Source organism: Eretmochelys imbricata, chromosome 9, assembly GCF_965152235.1.
Source record: "Eretmochelys imbricata isolate rEreImb1 chromosome 9, rEreImb1.hap1, whole genome shotgun sequence".
NCBI classification, from domain to species: domain Eukaryota; kingdom Metazoa; phylum Chordata; order Testudines; family Cheloniidae; genus Eretmochelys; species Eretmochelys imbricata.
In genome coordinates this window covers 44,829,327-44,848,555 of record NC_135580.1, presented here as the reverse complement: position 1 = coordinate 44,848,555, position 19,229 = coordinate 44,829,327, and the positions used below count along the sequence as shown (strand labels likewise).

The window sequence follows — 19,229 nt, the reverse complement described above, 5'->3', positions numbered from 1 at the left end:
TTCTATAAACTCCAACATTTTAGCCTTGATCAGGATGAGAGGATCTGTACTGAAGTCAACAGAAATGAAAATGGCATCTGGGTAGCGTGGAGGCTACCTGGGAAAGTGTAATGCCCAGTGCAGTTTCCTGCACTGTAGCAGATTTTATGAGCTTCAATGTATGAAAAGTTTTAATTTTTGGTCTTCCCCCTGGAGGGGAGGGTGAGCCAAGGGGCAGCTGGGGAGCTCCCAGCAGGGGTACCATGTCACTTGTCAGATGCTAATGCTGCTCCACCTGCAAGCAGACTCCGGCTTATCCTGCCTCTTCCCACGTCAGGTCCCCTTGCCTAGTGAGGTTTCCCTTAACCAGCTAAGAAGTTTGGAGAAATTGAGCTACCCCTAGCCCACGCAGGATTCGGGGAAAGCTCTCTTGGCACTTAGCGGAGGACTGGGAGCAGTAATGGAAAAGTCCCCACCAGAGGGAGACTTCCCACACATTTCAGAGTAGCAGCCGTGTTAGTCTGTATTCGCAAAAAGAAAGCTGTAGCTCACGAAAGCTCATGCTCAAATAAATTGGTTAATCTCTAAGGAGCCACTAGTACTCCTTTTCTTTTTCCCACACATTGAACCACTTACTCCTATAAAAATACCCTTTGCCTGGGGGAAGGAGTGATAGGCTGGCAGCCAGGAGTCCTAATGGCACCTCGGTCACCAAGCAGCATTAAGAACCCTCTGTACTTCAGAGCCTGTGTTATCGAGCAAGGCCTCATGCCCCTGCCCTCAGAGAGAGGGACGTATCGTTCCCAGCCTCTTGCTGCAGGGATAAGTGAGGACTACAGAAGTCCCACAAGGTCACTTCTGGTATAGCTGGGAATGGAGCCCAGCGCCAATATGGGAGACTCATGTTTTAGCCATACTGCCTACACTAAGGTAAGGCCAAGTCCGTGTGCTTGGCTATGGTGTCGTCAAGCTCGCTAAAGAACAGGCAGCCCCCACCCCCGACTGGATCCTGGGCCATATGGGTGAGGGGGTTGAGAGGGTTTACCATATGCAGGTTGGTGCTGCTACCTCTTCCCTGCAGAGAGCACAGTACCTGGCAGAGGAGACAGGAACAGTGGGAGGAAGGAGTGAAGAGGGAAGAGAGCTCCCATGGACACTGGAGAAAGAAAGGGACCAGAGGAAGTAGGGATGCGGGGAGAGAGAGTGGAATAGAAAAGAAAGAAGAGAGCATTAAGGGTGAAAATACTGGGGGAGAGTTGGGATTGCAGAAAGGGAGTCATGAGGGGAGGAGGGGGATTTTAGGAAGAAAATGAACATTTCTAACAGACTTTGAGGGGAAATACTGTAGTGAACTGGCCTGTGTGTGTGCTTGTGCGCGCTGCTGCCTTCCCTAGGACACAGCTAACTGCTCAGCTGGGGCCAGGCTGTGCTGCTCACACCAGAAGAGGCTGTGTCTCCTTTAGCTCCAGGGTGAGGCCTGCCTCTTTGGAGCAAGAGGATTCCCCTGCTGTGACTGCGAGGTTCCAAGCAAGCTTCCAGCACAGTGACATCTCTGCATCCTTGGCAGCTACGGGTTTACCAGACAAACAGGGGCAGAAATAAACAAAAGGGCACAGCAGTGTTTAGGGGGGACAGGGAGAGAAGACATTTAATCCGGAGGATGGTGGCTATCAGTGTAGTTGCTAATATAGTGTTTCACAGAATGTTTGCTTTGTTCCATGTTTGATTTGTGACTTGGCTGTTTCCAGCAGGGGAAAAACAATCTGAAAATGTTCCCAGCCTTTGGCTAGGAGCCAACCCAGCCCTGACCCCTTCCATAGTTGTTTTTGTTTCTGAACTGGCCGGCATGCTGTGCCTGAGAGATTCTGGCCCACCTGCCAGTGCTGCCTGTTGCCTTTTGTGTGCATGATCTCTCCATCTCCTGGAAATCGCATCCAGATCCGTAGAATTGTTTTCCTTCTCAACAGATTGTTCTGTTCCTTTGCATTCCAGGAAATAAAAACCTACAGGGAAGCAAAAGCCTGGTGTAATGCTGCCACCTACTGGGGAAAATGTGGAGATGGAAGCAGCTCAGAGACTGAAAATCCAAATGTACAGGAGTGGGCGACTACAGTGGAGGGAACAATCCATTTTGGAGAAGCCAGGATCCCCATGTTAACATGTTGCAAATATTTGCCCATTCATTTGGAAGTTAAAGTCATACCTATGAGTGCAATCATAGGGGAAGACCGGAGTTGAGGAAATGGTTCCTGTCCCCTAGCTTCCAGCCAGTCGGGAAAGGGAACAATGCCACTGTCCCTGCCAGCAGCATCCTGCCCCCTCTGAATGTCTCTCCAGCTAAGTCCCAGTGCCTACCCCTTCTATTGGCCCTGCTCTGCGACCTGCAAGGGGAGAGGAAACCTTGCACTAAGCCCAGCTGGTGCATTTCTTTCTCTTCCTGCTTAGGTGGTGCTGTGAGCAAACAGCACTAGTGGAATGTGGGAGGCAGGGTGTGGGAAGACAAGGACATTTGGGCAAGGGGAAGAAACAGCACTCAGGAGAAAGATGGGGGAGTTTTTGCAAGAAAGTTTTTGCACAGAGCGGAACGTAAACAAAGACGAGGGGGGGTTGTTTTGCATTCAAGGATATTAACATAGCTTTTTATCTGAGTATATAATCTTGCTTCCTCCCCATGCAGTGCTCCATCCCTAAAACATACTGTCCTTTGGGGCCTGCAACTCTTGATGCCACGCAGCCAATTTAAATAGAAAAACCGGGATAATGCCCCCAAACAGAATTAAACACAGTCAGCCTGCCTGGCCAGTAACCTCTAGATCAAAAACAAAAGCCCATGAAAAACAACCAACCTCCCGTTGAATGCCATCAGCATTCAGTGCCCTTGGCAAAATGATGGTCATAGAAAGGTAAGTCTTGAAGTTTAACAAATGTAGACTCTGTTGTGGGAGTGAGTGAATTACAGATACAATCCTTCTGCCAGGTGGGGTCGGGGGCAGCAAGGGCCAGCTTCACTATCTAGGAGTCTCTCTTAACCTTCCAAGATAGTACTGTCTTGAGCCCCCAGCCAGAAATCTGAGAAAACTAAGCACCATCCCTGGGCACCTCGACGAGCCAATGTTTCCCTACTCGCAAGCAATGAGTCTGTGTATAACAAAAGAAAACTTTTATTAAAAGGAGAGGGAACACAGCATCAGTTTGGGAAAACATCCTGACAATGATTCAAAAGTATGCAAACAATAAGTAAACACCTGCCCCACAGTAGCTTGGGCAGTGGTCTTTTGTCTGTTTCCCACGTTGCAGTGTGAAAGTCTGACGGAGGAACATCCCCTTAACATGCCACTCCCCTTTCCCTTCACTGCACCCCAATCTCAGTGGGTTATCTGAGGCCAGTGAAGTCCCAGAATTCAGGAGTGCCATCATGGGGGTTCAGCACCCACCCCAGAAAGCAGGAGGCGAGCAACGCCAATGCCAATGCCCACCGCTATCACTGTCATCTCTGCAGTTTCAGCCTCTAGTGGCGATGCTGTACTCTGAGGTTCTGCCGCTGAGCCCGGTTCTTAGTGATTTCAGCTCTTAGTGAAGAGTGGAGAAACTCACTGCTGCTTCATCTGCCACACCCTCTGCATTGTCTTTTGTCACAACTCTCCCTGCACCTGGTCTAAGGTTCAACCCCCTAGACCAGCTTATTAGTGAATTCCGCTCTAGCAATACTGAACAGCAACAAGGGTTTTAGATTGAATCTGATCAAATCTGTCTTTAAACACTGGTGGGGAAGGATCAAATGATATCTCGCACTTCTTAAACGCAGTCCATACCATCGGGTAGGAACACCTGTCCTGTCTTGTGCCCTTCTACCTGACGGGATCATTGTTGTTACTGTTATCCATGCTAGGTTTGTTTATTAGTTGCCATTCTGGGTTGTTTGTGGCCTGTTTTTTATGTACTTTCTAATTTTGTTGGGATTTTTTTTAGCTAGAAGAGTAAACAAATCCCGAGGTGAAATACATTGTTGTGGCTTTTATTGGAAAATAGTTACAATAAACTTACAATGGAATAAAATTAGAATTTGTCCATATGTAGGGGTGAGAGAATTAGTCTCTGTTTATTCTGTCTTTGGTATCTCAGCTGGGATTGTCAGCCAGGGATGTCAGCTGGGTTTGATTTTTTTGGTGATGTGAAATGAAAGGATATCTTTTTCTAAAATGACATCCTTTTGCTGAATGTAACGTGCCATCCATCAAAAAGAAGTGTAACTTACAAGGAAGCCACATGAGTTTTGCTAGTGATGCAACTCTTCCATTCCATATACAACTTCTCCTTTTCTTTGGGTGATGCTGCAAGTCCAGTAGTCTGAGGCTAATAGTAATAAATAATATAGCAACATCAGGCCAGAGGTGGGCTGAAATTTGGCATGACTATCTTACTTGCAGTAGGATAAAAGGCAGACATACACCTACCGATCATGTTTCCGTGTATGCCTGGAGGTTCTGTACATTAAGAGTAAACTCCAGATTATCCCATCATTTTTTGGGTGGGGAAGGAATTAAGATAATTTAAGGCATGTCCTGTACAGAGGAAATGAGATTTCCTCCTGATTTCAAGGAGGCCGAGGACATATACAGCTATTTCCTGAAAGGACCCTAGTAGCAGTAGTTCCACCCAACACTCTTTGCATTTAAAATTATCTTTTCAATGCAGTTTATTCAGCCATTGTCTCCTTAGGGGAACTGAGGTATTTGGATATCATCTGTGGTTCTCTTTTCTCTCCCAAAGTCAGACAGAAACTGCTCCAGGCACTATCCTGCGGATGTGTGTGTAGGACTTCCTCAGGGTGACGCTGCCATGATGGGACACCCCACGAGGTAGGACGCACTCCTCTGTTAACCTCTGGATCTCGGGGTCCCAGCACAGCACCGTGGCGATGACTTCGTTCTTCTCATCCCGGCCCCCTGTGATGAACAACTTGTTGTTGCAAGGGGAAATCCCGCAACTTGCTCTCTCATGAGTGAACTGAGTCACTAGGCACCATGTGTCCTGAAGGGGGCTGTACGAGTACAGTGCTTTCATTGCTCCACCTGCAACAGAAACAGAAATTGGTTTGCTCCTGCCATTAGTTCCTCTAGTTTCAACATTTCAACAGAGTTCCATCACTGACACTTATGAGAACACTTTACCCACAAGGTAAAGTCAAAACAAGACTACAGGGCAAAACAAGACTGCTCTGAAAGATCTACAAAGGGCCACTTATTTTTCATAGCTCCATCAATTTTATGGGACCATTGTGATCATCCAGTCTGACCTTTTGCATAACACAGGCCAGTGAGACAATCTACCATGTCCCTAGGAAAGTTTTACTAATGGTTAATTAGCCACGCTGTAAATTTTTTTTTTTTTTTTTTTGGTCTTATTTCTAGTCAGAATTTCTCTAACTTCAGCTTCCAACCACTGGATCTTGTTACACCTTTTTCTGCTAAATTAACGACTTGTGTACTATCATACTCTTGTGTACATATCGTACTCTTCCTTCATATAGGTATTTGATAGACCATGATCAAGTCACCTCTTAATCGTCTCTCGAAGAAACAAAACAGATTGAGCTGCTGTAGACTGTCAATGTAAGGCAGGTTTTCCAAACCGCTAATCATTCCTGTAGCTCTTTTCTGAACCCTTTCTCATTTTTCAACCCCTTTTTGAAAGGATTCTGACAACTAATCTCCAAGTATCCAAGGCAGGCCCTGGAGCAGAGGTGGGCACACTACAGCCCGCAGGCCACATCCGGCCTCCAGGACTGTCCTGCCCGGCCCCTGAGCTCCTGGCCTGGGAGGCTAGCCCCCGGCCCCTCCCCTGTTGTCCCCCTCCCCCGCAGCCTCAGCTCACTGCACCGCCGGTGCAATGCTCTGGGCGGCAGGGCTGTGAGCTCCTGGGGCAGCGCACTGCAGAGCCCGGCCTGACCCGCTGCTCTGTGCTGCACGGCGGCGCGGCTGTCTGTCCTGGTGCAGCCGCACCACCAGCTACCGATGCTCCAGGCAGCACAGTAAGTGGGGAGTGAGGGGGAGTTGGATAGAAGGCAGGGGAGTTCGGGGGTGGTCAGGGGCCGGGGGTGTGGATAGGGGTCGGGGCAGTCAAAGGGTGGGGAACAGGGGGGTTGAATGGGGGCAGGGGTCCTGGCGGGGCAGTCAGGAAGGAGAGGGGGTGTTGGATGGGGCGGTGGGGGGCAGTTAGGGGTGGGGGCCTGGGGGGCGGTCAGGGAGAAGGGGTGATTGGATGAGGAAGGGGTTCCGGGGGACAGTCAGGAAGGGGGGGAGTTGGATTGGGCGGTGGGGGGGCAGTCTGGGGCGGGGGTTCTGGGGGTGGTCAGGGGACCGAGAGCAGGGGGTGTGGATAGGTCATGGGTCCCCGGGGGGGGTGGCCATCAGGGGGCGAGAAGCAGGGGGGTCGGATATGGGGTGGGGGCTGGGCCACGGCTGGCTGTTTGGGGAGGCACAGCCTCCCCTAACCAGCCTTCCATACAATTTCAGAAACCCGATGCAGCCCTCAGGCCAAAAAGTTTTCCGGCCCTTGCTCTGGAGCCATATTTCCTCTCAAGACAATGGTACCATTCCATTTAAAAGGCACTGGGGGTCCTGCCTTGCTGTTTTCAGGAATGGTGCGCTTTCTCCAGAACTGCTCTATATGGAAGTGGTAGGTAGACCTGATAGTCTGGGTTTTATTGTCCTGCAATGTCCTGAACCCTTCATGTAGGGAAAGGGGTGAGAGAGGTATTTATAAACAGTTCTATTGTATGACAACATGATTTTGGTTGTGACAAAATCAGCCTAACAGACAACGTGCCTCCCGAATCCCTCAGTGTTGGCTGATTTCTGTCCCAAATAAAAACTCTACTGGGTTTCTGATTTAATTGGTGCTGCGGAAGGTTAGTGGGGGAGGGAGGTTCTTTTGCAAGTGCTTGCTGCTTTTCTTATTTAGCCAATTTTCCACAAAAGCCTGGGAGGGCAGGGGGGTTGATCTGTCACATGGCTTTTCACTTCAGAGCCTGTGGTACTTTGGGGACTTTCTGTGATGTAATTAGCATGCTATAACAGGTTGAAACAGTTGGTTTGTGGGCAAGATCCTATGCTACTTGGCGTTGAATTTTAACTCAGAGGCACAAAGATGTCAACTCATCACAAACTGGTGAGACCCGCTGTCTGTCTCTCTCACCCCTCCTGCTCATAGAGGGTGAATTGCATACCGGTGCATAGGCACAGCCCAAGGCTCTATATGCACCTCTGAAATCCTACTTAGGACCACAAAATAGGGCTTCAGTGATGCCGCAGGCTTTGTGCTAGGCCTCTGTATGGGGCGAATTTCACGCTGATTCAGTAGCGCTCTGTTCTGCGTACCCATGCTAGAAGAGGTAGCTGGAGACTGCCCAGAAAAGCAGTCACATTATTTTTTAAGTATCCCCCTTTCCTACTCTCCTGCTTCCCTGTGTTCCACTGACAGCTCCCCCATCCTCTACCGACTTTGCCCAGAAGGGAGCAATCTCTGTAATGAGCTAGACGCAGCAGCGCTTCCTCATCTCCTGCAGTGGGACGGCTGTCACAAGAGACTGGTCAGTGCTCTGGGGTAACCCATCTTCCCATAGATATGCCCAGATGTCTGCATACTGAACTCTTTGGCTGCTAGTGAAGTTGCAATATGAGTTTGGAGTGTTCCCACTGACATTTAAGGATGATATACAGTTTAGCTGATCCTCTTTCAACTTACATCGCAAATCTGCTAATTAGTGTAATCAACCCGGAATGTAATCTTGTGATGGAAGCTGGAGCATTGGGTCCTCCTGGCTCTGATCCCATTGAAGTCCATAGCAAAATTCACAGCCCAATATGAACCTCCTGCGCAATACATTTCCTATAACCAACTGTCTGCATCTATATTGAACTGTAGACTAGAGTAGGAGTAACAGTGTCTGAGTGTTCTGGGTTCCCATCTCCCATCTAGAATCTTAAAGAAGAGCACAGGGTAATGATCATTTGCTTATGCTTCTCTGTAGGGTTCCAGGAATTAGTCAAAAATAAGCTGAACTCAGTCTAGAGAAAAAAGAACATCACTGGTTTACCTACCCACAACATAGATGTGGTCACGGAAACTCACAGCATTGATGCATTTTGCTTCAACTGGCATGGGTGATTTCAAGCTCCAGTTGTTCGTAGCTGGGTCATAACATTGCGTTTTGTCTGTAGCTAGTTTTCCATTGGGTCCTCCCCCAATCACATAGAGCTTCTTCTTGTAGCTGGCTGCAGCAAATGAGCTCACATTGACCATGAGGGGAGCTGCCTGGGTCACCATTAAAAAACAAATAATTAACAACCCACTGAATAGTCATTTGGATTTCATGTCCTATAGGCTGGTGATTTCTTTTCTTTTGAATGTAGATAGTCATGCATTGCTCTGTATTCTCTCGGAGCCCACCATGCATTGGTGTTCCTAGAAGCTGCCATGCATTCGTCCTCAGAGGAACTCACACCACTGAGCTGCGTGTCTGTACTGCTGTCAGAGAGAAGAGGGGCAATAGGGAGCTCCAACTAGGGCACTCCCTGGAAGTCTGACTTTTGGGCCACTAGCTCTGGCTGGGGTCCAGATTGGGTCTGAGACATTCCATTCCTTCCCAGTGTATCAAGAAGCTACTAACTTTAAAACAATATCACCCTGGGGAGCGGAATTGCGGTGCCAAGACCTTGTATGTTAGCAGGAATGGAGAGGGAGCAAACAGAATGGGAGGGGCGTCCTGATGAGCACATGCTTTGCCTAAAACCTAACACAAAAGAGAGAGGTCTGATTTTAGGCCCGTCAACCTTGATGGTGTCCCTTTTGCAAAGGGTACACTTTGTTCAGATATGAAAAGTTAGGGTGCCAAAGTCTATAACGTGCAGCTTCAGCATTTGGGACTGCATTGCAATGGTGCGTGGACATGCTGCCCCATTGTGGTGTGGAGGGAGCAGAGGAACATGGCTAAGCAGCTGGAGATGCACTGATCTGGCGCATCCCTACTGTAGTGGCTGGACCCACCCTTAGCCCAATTGATTTCCTGGGATGTGTCAGCATCCAGCTCCCCGTGTAGATGCACTCTCTGAAAGGGGAACCCCTGAGACGGCAATAGTGGACACATTACCTGTCCTCCCCCTGGGGAGCTGTGGCCCATGCTGACTCGGAGAGGTGCAGTTTGTAAAAAGTGCCTTATAGGTGCATCTCCAGTTACATAATGTACCATGTGCAATGGCAGGGGAATTTCCTCTGCTCTCTTGAACGGAAATACTGTAGCTGTCTGCGTGGATTATTGTGTTCTTGTTTTAAACTGACGTCAGTAAACGTTTTCCTTTTAAACCTGTTAGAAAATGAGTGAACTCCACTGGGACGCTAGCTGGAGGGACTATTAAGCTGGTGCAGTATGTGTAAAGTAATTGTTTTCAGAGGTTGAAACTGTTGCATCCTCCGTCGTCATCCTCAGTGCAGTGTCATACTTGCCCCATGCCCTGGGAATGGAAAGTGGGTGGCGGGAGAAGAGCTTAGCTGCATAGGGAAGCAGCAGGGGAACATATTTCTGGAGAGCAGAGCTCCTCTGGAGCCATGTCAGACTGGGATGATGATGCAATGCCGGCATGGAAGCACATGAACTGCCAGCTGGGGGAGGCTAGCCCCCAGCCCTGCCCCTTCTGCCCACGGCCCCACTGGAGCCCAGAACCCCCCGCCACGGCTGCCAGCCCCTGCCCCAGGCTAGCACCTGCCGATCGCCGGGAGGGCAGGCGTCACGGCCCTGGCCCTTCCAGGCTGCACAGCCCGAGTCGGGGCCACCACATGGGGGAGCCGTGGAGGGGAGTCTGGGGGCGAAGTGTAGGCGGGACCATGCCTGGTTGTTTGGGGAGGCACAGCCTCCCCCAGCCTATAATATCCACCGCCCATGGATGCAAGCTACTGTGGTGCAAGGTAACTGCTTTGATTTCATCGAGTTTGAATTTGTCATGCTGAGTTCAGTTTAGTCTGTGGTCTTCAAGCCATTAGCCCAGCCTTACCCTCAGCTCTCTTTGACCTACAGTGGAGTATCAGCAGGTTTCAGGAGGCCAGCTACCACATGAAATAACCTGATTGCCTGTGTTTTCGCTGTGCAAAAGAGCCAGGTTACACAAATGGCCAGTTCCCAATCTGTGTGGGAAGTGGTTGGGTGTGATTTACTGGGCCTGTTAATTCATCTCCTCAAATATACTAATGGTATGAACAGCAAAACCGGAGCACTCACAGATTTCCTTAAATAGAAAACATTTTTCTTTCATCCCTTAAGGAGTAGCACGAAAGAAGAAAAGTAGAACAAGTGACCATTTCTGAGCGTCAAGGGACTTGACACTTATAGCAGTTTCTTTTTCAAGGAAATTTAACATCTGTTCTGGGCCTTTGAGATACAGGCCTAAAATACAACCCCATCCTAGCAACTGCCCACAGTCAGTTGCAGCCACTACTTACAGGGCAGCGTACATTTACATAAGTGAAGTGGTCACTCTATCTAAGGGGACTTCTTGAAAGCTCTTGTCCCACAGCTCCTCTGCTTCAGCTTGGACTTGGTCAGAGCCGCGTGTGCTGCACACGTTCTGGGTTGAAAGGCCCAGCACAAATTTGCTTTATCTTCTGCTTCTTTTCCCTTTTGTCTTCTGAGTGCTTTGGCTTCACCCTGGGTTATGTCCACCCTCATCTTTATCATCTTGAAAATTTTAGTCCTGTCCCATTATCCGTCTCTGCTTTCCTAAGTAGCCACAGATCTGACTCCCTTTCTATTCAGCTGAACCCGCTGGCCTTCCTTGTCTCTTTGGACTCTTACCACCATCTCAATGTTTAACCAAAACTCCGTGCTATCCATCCTGTGTGGATGCAAAAATGGGGGACAGGCAGTAGAGGAGAGTGCAAGGAGGCTTCCTCCACCTTTGCATCTCTCTGCAAGGGTCAGGCACAAGCCCATAGGAGAGCAAAGGCCCTGACCCTGACTCAAAAGAGGGCTTGGTGCCCACTCAGCAGATTTGGGCTGCTGTAGGGGATGCATATCCAGCATCCGTTGAAAGGGTGGCAGAGCTGTGGCTACAATGTGTGCTCCCTCGGAAGCTCAAGAGGAATTCTAAATGAGTCAGCCAGAATTCTTCCAGGTGGCTCCCTCTACAATGCAATATGCTCCTTTCCCCTCTCCAGCACAAGCCATGGCTTTAACACAAATCAGGTCCTTTACATTTGTAAAGTGCTTTGAGATTCTCAGATGAAAGCACAATAAAAATGCAAAGCACTAGTAATTTTCCACGTAGTCAAATACTGAAGTCCCCAGCAAGTCATACATAAAAACGACTGGATACCTTCTGGTCTCTCTCCTAAACTTAAACTGGACAGTGCAGCTGTAATGCACCTTCCTGCTAATGATTTCCTGGGTCTGTGTTTCACCACTACCAGCAACTCCTCCTTGTTCCGATATCTCCTTAGTTGACCCATATAATGTTTATCCTCTGAGATTATTTCTAATCCCCAAGCCTGTTTTACACTTGTGTTGAAATGTATGAGATGCTGGTCTGCATATACCCTTCTAGAGCTAACCGATTAGTAGTTTCCTTTACACCTGCTTGGTGTCTTCCACAGATGTAGGGCTAATTCTGCCACCTTGATGCCTTCTGAGTATTATTTTATTCTGTGAGTAATCCCATTGGCTTCAAGGAAATGGTTGTAGTATAAGAAACTGTTCAGCAGGAGTCAGGATGGCAGAACTGATTCTTTCTTTGATCCTCCTTCCCTTGAAGTCTGCATTTTCAACTTGAATGCGCAACTACTAGATTCCGGGGGGAGGTATGTAGTAGAATTTAGCTCATTTATTTTGAGGTACAATAAATACCTAATAAAACTCCCTGATTTCAATTTGTTTCATTAATGTTGCATGAAACAGAAAAGTGTGACTGTATTTTACCTCTGACCAGCAGTTATGGAAAGGATCGTATGTTTCTACGCTGTTGATTCTCTGTATGCCATCAAAACCTCCAACCACGTACACTTTGCCGCCTAGCACAGCCATTTTGTGCCTCCATCGCCCGATGTTTAAATATTCAATTTGGATCCATTTGTTGATGGAGGAATTGTATTTCCAGACATCATGTTGTGTTTCTTTCCCACCTGCGAGGTACACAATACATGTAAGTGACATAATTGGCATGACCTGTGTTTGCTCAGAACTTCTAGTATGTTCTATTTGTCATGCAAGAAACAAAAACCATTTTTTTTTTCCATTTGCTCTGGAAGCACATCTTCAGCAGAATAGTACTTGCTTTAAAGGAAGACAACTTGCAAGCTTAAAGTTCCTCTGGTTAAATTTGCATTACTATACTTTGGAGAGGGCAGAGAAATTCCTGGGGGTTATTTTACAAGTCATCTCTTTCCCAGACATGAATCACTATTCATGTTTCAGCTGTCCTACCACCTTTTCTTTCACATTTGTAACTTTAATATAGTCAGTGGCCGATGGCTTGTAATGATGTGCAGAAGAATCTCAGGAATGAGACTTGTTCCTGATTGTAGAATGTTAGACATAGACGGGACCACCAGATTATCTAGTCTGACCTCCTGTATGTTGCAGGCCAGCAAGACCACCCCACCCCGAGCACCTGCACACTAAATCCAACAACTCAACTGAGACCCACAAGAGACTAGACTATTTTATGCCACAGGCAGAGAATAGGGACCAATGTGCACCACTGCTGAGGCCCCCTCAGTGGCAGGAAATGTATTAAGTAAACCATAGCCAAATAAACCTGGCAAGTGGCCCACACCCACACGTTGCAGAAGAAGGCAAAAAACCCACAACGTCACTGCCAATCTGATCTGGAGGAAAGTCCCTTCCCCACCCTAAATATGGCAATGAGTTAGACCCTGAGCATGTGATCAAGAAGCCAGCCAAGCACCTGAGAGAGAGAATGGTCAGTACCAGCTCAGAAACCTGGCCTTCACCGTCCTATGTCCCATCTCCAGCCATGGCCATCACTGATGCTTCAGAGGAAGGAAATTTGAGGAAAACAAAGAAAGCATAATAAATGGGAAGAGGGGGAGCCTTTCCTGACCACTTTCAAGGGGCCAACTGAAACCCTGAAGCATGAGCTTTAGGAACATAAGACATAAACCAGAAGCGAGTCCCCCTGCACCACCACCATCACCATCTCAAGCAACTCTGTCATACAATTGCATTCATAAATGTGTCCAGCTCTCTTAAAACTAATTAAGTTGTTTACCCCTACAACTCCCACTTGGAGGCTATTCCAGAATCTCACCCCCGTGATGGTTAGAAAACTTCCTCTAATTTTTACCCTGAATTTGTTGATGGCAAGTTTATACTCATTTGCTCTTGTGCCAACACTTTCCTTTGGCTTAAATAACTCTTCACCTTCCCTGCTATTTACCCCTTAAAGTATTTATAGAGAACAATCATATCCCCTCTCAGCCTTGTTTTTGTTAAGAATTGGTGAATAAACAAACATGATATCAATTAAAAAACTAAAGCTCTGCATCACATAGTCAGCCACTTGAGAATCCTCCTGGGCCAAGAAGGTCCTGCTGGGGACAGGTAAACCAGATTTGCACTGGTGGAGCTGCTATTACATAGGGATGATCTAGCCAGCTGGTCCACTGACTTCCAAAATACGAACAGGGGGCCTGATCCTGTACTCCATGAAATTCTCTCACTGAAGTCTTCCAGGAAGTTTTTCCAGAGTGAAAAATTCAGCATTGGGTCCATTTTTTCTTGAACATGAAGAGGCCTGGCTGTGATCTCACGTCTCTTCATCTGACTCTGGGGCTGGCTACGCTGCAAAAAAAATAAATAACTCGCAGCAGCGAGCCTCAGAGCTCAGGTCAAGTAACTCAGACTTGCATTTCTGGACTACAAATAGGAGCGTAGACATAGCCCGGGCTCTGACACCTGGCAAGAGGGGAGGGTCTCAGAGCCCTGGCTTCAGTAGTATTAGGCGTAGAATGATTTCGGTGAAATTGCTCCTTATTTACACCAGGAGATCAGAATCAAGCCCAGTAGTTTAATCCCCAGAGTAGGTTTGCAAATGAGTCTCACTCATTCAAAAAGCCTAGCAGCATTTTCACCAGTACGTTAGTTTCCGTGTCATTTTTATTCATAACCGGAATACAAACAGAACTAGTTGAGTGTGAAACCCATTGCACAGTCTGAGAAGCTTCACTGCATAACCTACAGTCCAGCTATGCAATCATTTCACAAGGAGGATTCATATTCTATTACAGAATTGTCTGCACTCATTTGTATGCTGTACCACAGCCAGATCACTGCAAATTGATGGAACTCATCTCTGGGCCAAATAACAGATTGAATAGGAGATAATTAGCATGCTAGAAAGATTCATTGGTAATGCCTTTGTGTCTATGAATTTTTCATATATCTATGTTGTTTTATTTGTGCTCAAGCAGGTGAAGTGTATGAATGCGGAATGCCAGAATTCTTATCTGCAGTAGTCTTCAGAGACAGCAGGTGTTCCAACCACACATTGTCGCAACCTTCCCATTTACATTACAGTTTGTTCTCTCCTGCATTAGAAAACAGCCCTGACAGGAATCTGAACTAAACCATGCTTTTGAATTCTGTCTACATCATGGGGGAGGGTAAGATTTTTGAGAGAACTGTAGGTATTTAAACGCCTTGTTCTAAACTTTATGGGAAGTGGTGCATTGATATTCTCTCTTCATTAAGAGCAGTAACTGCAGTAAATGAGGAGACTGAGACCTCCAACAGTGCCCTGAGGGAAACCAGCAGGTAGAGGGATGAGGATGCAGAGATACTGAAGAAGTGGATAGCAAGGTAGAAAAGAACCAAGTCACAGAAGCCAAGAGAAGGAAGAAAATAGAGAAGTAGAAAGTGATAAACGGTGTCAGAGACAGCAGACTGATCAGGAAGAATAAGCATAGATAAGTGCTCCCCTTTGATTTAGCTAGGAGGAAACAATTAATAACCTTGGCCAGTGCAGCTTGGTTGGAGTAGAAAGGATGAAAAGCAGATTTGAGGGGACCAAGGAGGTGAAGAGGTCAAGGAAGTGAGTAGATGAAGGGGAGGAGGGATGCTAGTTAGAGTGCCAGTCTGATCAAAGTAAGCAGTTCTTTCATAGTAGGGCATCTATAGGCATGTCTAGAGAAAGTTCAGTTTAGGAAATAGAAAGAATGAGAGAAGAAGCCAGAGATGATGGGAGGCAAAAGGCCTGGGGCTAAGGGGACAGACTGAGAGATTAAAGGCAGCCAGTAATGAGCTCTCTGAGTGCAACAGGTGCAAAGAATTGGGGGGACGTGTTTGTTAAACATTCCCAGTTGGAATGTTGGTGTTGATGCCCCCGCTAAGGACTACTGAACAAAGGGAGAAGCTCTGAAGAAATAAAGAGCAGAATGTAATGGTAGGATGAAAAGAGAACTTCCTTTCCTTAAACTAATGGGGAGTGAAGGAGAATGAATCCTGGCCCCAGAACAAGGAGATTTAATAAAGACTAAGGGCTTGGCTACATTTGCAAGTTAGAGAGCATTAAAGCAGGCCTGGGCGCCCTAACTCCTGAAGTGTCCACACTGCAAGGCACTTTGAGCGCCTAGACTCTGCAGCTGGAGCGCTCCTGGTAATCCACCTACACAAGAAGCATAAAGCTTGCTGTGCCCTGGCTGAAATGCCCAGGTGTCAGTATGGATGACATGTTGCACTACTGCGCTGTGATTGGCCTCTGGAAACATCCCATAATCCCCTGAAGTCAAGTGGCCACTCTGGTCATTGTTTTGAACTCGGCTGTAGGCATGCGGATATCCCCTTTCAAAGCTCTGTTTCTGACAGCCGCCATGCTTATCTGCTCTGGGACAAAGCAAACCATTACTGTGGAATGCTGCTGCTGTGAGTGTGTGTGAGAGAGAAAGGCGGGGGGAGGGGGGTCTGCTGCTGTCTGAACTTACAAGACCGGATGCTGATACACTCTCTGTCCCCCAAAACACTGTCTCTCCCCCCACACACACACACAACACTCCCTGTCACACTCCACCACCCCCCATTTGAAAAGCACGCTGCAGCCACTTGCACACTGGGATAGCTACCACAATGCACTGCTCTTTGTGGCATTACAAGAGCTGCTAATGTGGCCACGCCAGTGCGCTTGCAGCTGACAGTGTAAACACACGGCAGCGTTTTCCCTGCTGCGGTCTCCGAAGGCTGGTTTAACTCCCAGCGCTCTACATCTGCAAGTGTAGCCAAGCCCTTAGCTGGAGCGAGCTTGTTAAAATCCAGGTAGTCCTAAATGCAGACAGCAATGGGAGATATTTTAGACCAGCATCATCTTCTAGGCAGAATGTTCCCATTTGACACCCCAACCCTCCCCCACTCTCTCCCCCCATTCTACTTCACTCATTTTTGAAGTAAAGGTTGCGTTTGGGAAAGCTGCCTGATTGAGAACTCTGCAGAATGATGTCTCCTACCCACAGCACCAGGACAGTATTGGCATTGGCTGCTCAACTTTCCCCGCACAGCCCCACCCTTCATCTCACATTGTGGAAACCTGTAGCCTCCATTCACTCTGTAACCTCTCCACTTGGACTGGCAACTAGGATGTGGCCGTTGTGAGGGTGGCTTTGAGCCAGTGGGCACCTTTCCCCTAGGAAATGGAATGAGATCACCAAATTCATTTCCAATAGGTCATCAAAATAGCTGCCAGCTGGTAACGAGTCACTACCAAGCTGACCTGCCTTTGAACTTGTGAGTTTGAAATACAAGGTTCTGTATTCCATTGCCAATCCCCTAAGCAAGCCAGAGTCTTCCTTGTCTTCATAGGGGTTAGTATGGAGCAGGTATTTATAGAAGTTACATTTCTCTTCTGAATCCATTCAAACTGTGATCCACAATCACACATTCACACTGCTGCCTTGTACAAGGACTCTTGGGCCTCACGGCGGTAATGGCAATTAACTTTGCTTTCAGTAAATGATTGTTTTTTAGAGTCCCACCTTCTGCACTATTGAAGTGCTCCTGAAAATAGGATTTTCAATCCCAAGCAACACAATTACCATTACTGTTTGCAAACTATCAACTGTTGCTTATTCATGCAGAACTCCTATTGGGGGTCTTCCAGAAAAGCTTTGCGGTAGCTACTGTTGATTGTATGCTGCATATGCAGCTGTAAGAGGCCTTTCTGTAACTATCATTCCTGACACTTTGGTATGCCAACACTGGGCATGCACACCAATCCAGTCAAATATAGTTTTGCATTTGTTTGAAAACTGAACCCATGTGAATATTCTAAGAGGCTCAGCACTGCCACTACTCAACCCAGTGCTTCTCAGTAGCCTGTCCCTCAACCATGGCAATGTATGTGAGGAGCCCCTTTCAAAGGCAATCCCTGAAATGCTCTAACACTAGCTGTTTATGTCAATTTACAAAGCATAGTATATGTTCTACATCCCTGGTTCTCAACCAAGGGCACATGTACCCCTGGGGGTACGCAGAGGTCTTCCAGGGGCTACGTTAACTCATCTCGATATTTGCCTAGTTTTACAACAGGCTACATAAAAAGCACTAGTGAAGGCAGTAAAAACAAAAATTTTATACAGATAATTACTTGTTTATACTGCTCTATATACTATACACTGAAATGTAAGTATGTTTATATTCCAATTGATGTATTTTATACCAATATGGTAAAAATGAGAAATTTTTCAGTAACAGTATGGCTATGACACTTTTGTATTTGTATATCTGATTTTGTAAGCAAATAATATTTTAAGTGAGGTGAAATTTGGGGTACACAAGACAAATCAGCCTCCTGAAAGGAGTACAGTCGTCTGGACAGGTTGAGAGCTGCTGGTCTTCATAAAAGCTGTACCTATTTCCCCTCCCTTGTTTATGAGACTCCTGTGTTCTCTTCTCTTAGTTCCATTGGCATTATCTTGCTCCTTACCTGATATGTAGACTTCATTTTTTAGCGTAATACATGCAAACTCCACCCATTTTTTATTCTCGCTCTCCATTTCCTGTTCTGTGATTGGTAATTTTGCCACCTCCAAACGGCTCCGCCTCAAAGGATCCAGGCAAGTTACTTCTGCGACAAATTTTTCATCTTTTGTGCAACCACCTATGATCATAAATACCTCGGACTGGAACTCATGCATCCGGGGCTTGGTTCTTTCTGAAATAATCTAGACACAAGCAATATAGAATGAATACTCAGGGTGTGTCACATGTGTGGTTAAAAACAGCATTATACCCTGTGGCATGAGGAGCTCACGAATTTAGCTCCCATTGGTTCAGTTCTTTGGCCAGATTTTGCCTATAGCACATTGAAAAGAGCTTCCTCTCACACGGTATTAGCCAGCCCCAGGAGCACAGCGCTCTATCCATAGGTGCTGACTCCGGGGGTGCTCCGGAGCTGGAGCACCCATGCAAAAAATTTGTTGGTGCTCAGCACCCACCAGCCACAGCGGTTTGGCGACTCACCTATCAGCTGTTCAGGGACTGGCAGGATTTGGGGGGAGAGGGCAGGAAGAGGTGGCGTGTGGGTGGGGCCTCAGGGGAGGGGACAGAGCAGGGTCAGGAAGTGGTGAAGAGAAGATGGGGCCTGGGGTGGAGTGGGGGCAGGACATCAGGGCAGAGCAGGGGTGGACCACCCACCTGAAAAAATTAGTCAGTGCCTATCTTAGGTATTTATATGGCCCCTATTGCTGTGATACCTGAGCACCTCCCAGTCTTTAATGGATCTGTTCTCTCAACGCTTCTGTGAGGTAGGGTGTACTATTATTCTTATTTTACAGGTGGAGAACTGGGGCACAGAGAGACCAAATGACTTGCCCAAGGTCACGCAGGAAGTATGCTGCAGTTCGGGGAATCGAACCCAAGGCTCCCAAGTCCTAGGCTAGAGCACTAACCACTCTGCTTCTCTACAGCCAGTGCACAAATCTAAAATGCTGTGTTGCAGTTGCAGAGTGATCCTGGTTCTAGTAAACTGTTCCTGTGTCAACGATAAAAGTGTCAAAGCTCTCTGCTGTTCCTAGGAGAATATTTACAAGGGGAGTTAGTCACGATTCTAAGTTGAGAGGTGTTATTGATAAGCTGCATCTCACTGAAGTGCAGGTGGCATGACTTCCTTTGCTCCTAATAGATACACCATTAGTCATATTGGAATGAATGCAGTGGAAATTTCAAGGAAAGCTTTTTATAGCATACAGGAATTTAT

At 47.2% G+C, this 19,229-nt stretch overlaps 1 protein-coding gene across 2 annotated transcripts in view; it reads right to left on the bottom strand.

Moving 5' to 3' along the window:
• Positions 1–3,973: 3,973 nt before the first annotated feature.
• The window catches only part of KLHL6 (kelch like family member 6), a 30,772-nt gene continuing 15,516 nt past the window's right edge, over positions 3,974–19,229 (bottom strand). The window contains exons 4-7 of one of the 2 annotated variants that reach the window (XM_077826997.1): positions 17,958–18,195; positions 11,945–12,147; positions 8,082–8,295; positions 3,974–5,051 (exon numbers count right to left, since the gene is read on the bottom strand). In XM_077826997.1, the coding sequence (XP_077683123.1) occupies positions 4,750–5,051; positions 8,082–8,295; positions 11,945–12,147; positions 17,958–18,195 (957 nt within the window). In that variant the 3' untranslated portion in view covers positions 3,974–4,749. The remainder of the gene's footprint in view (positions 5,052–8,081; positions 8,296–11,944; positions 12,148–17,957; positions 18,196–19,229) is intronic. The other variant, XM_077826998.1, reaches the window with a different exon arrangement.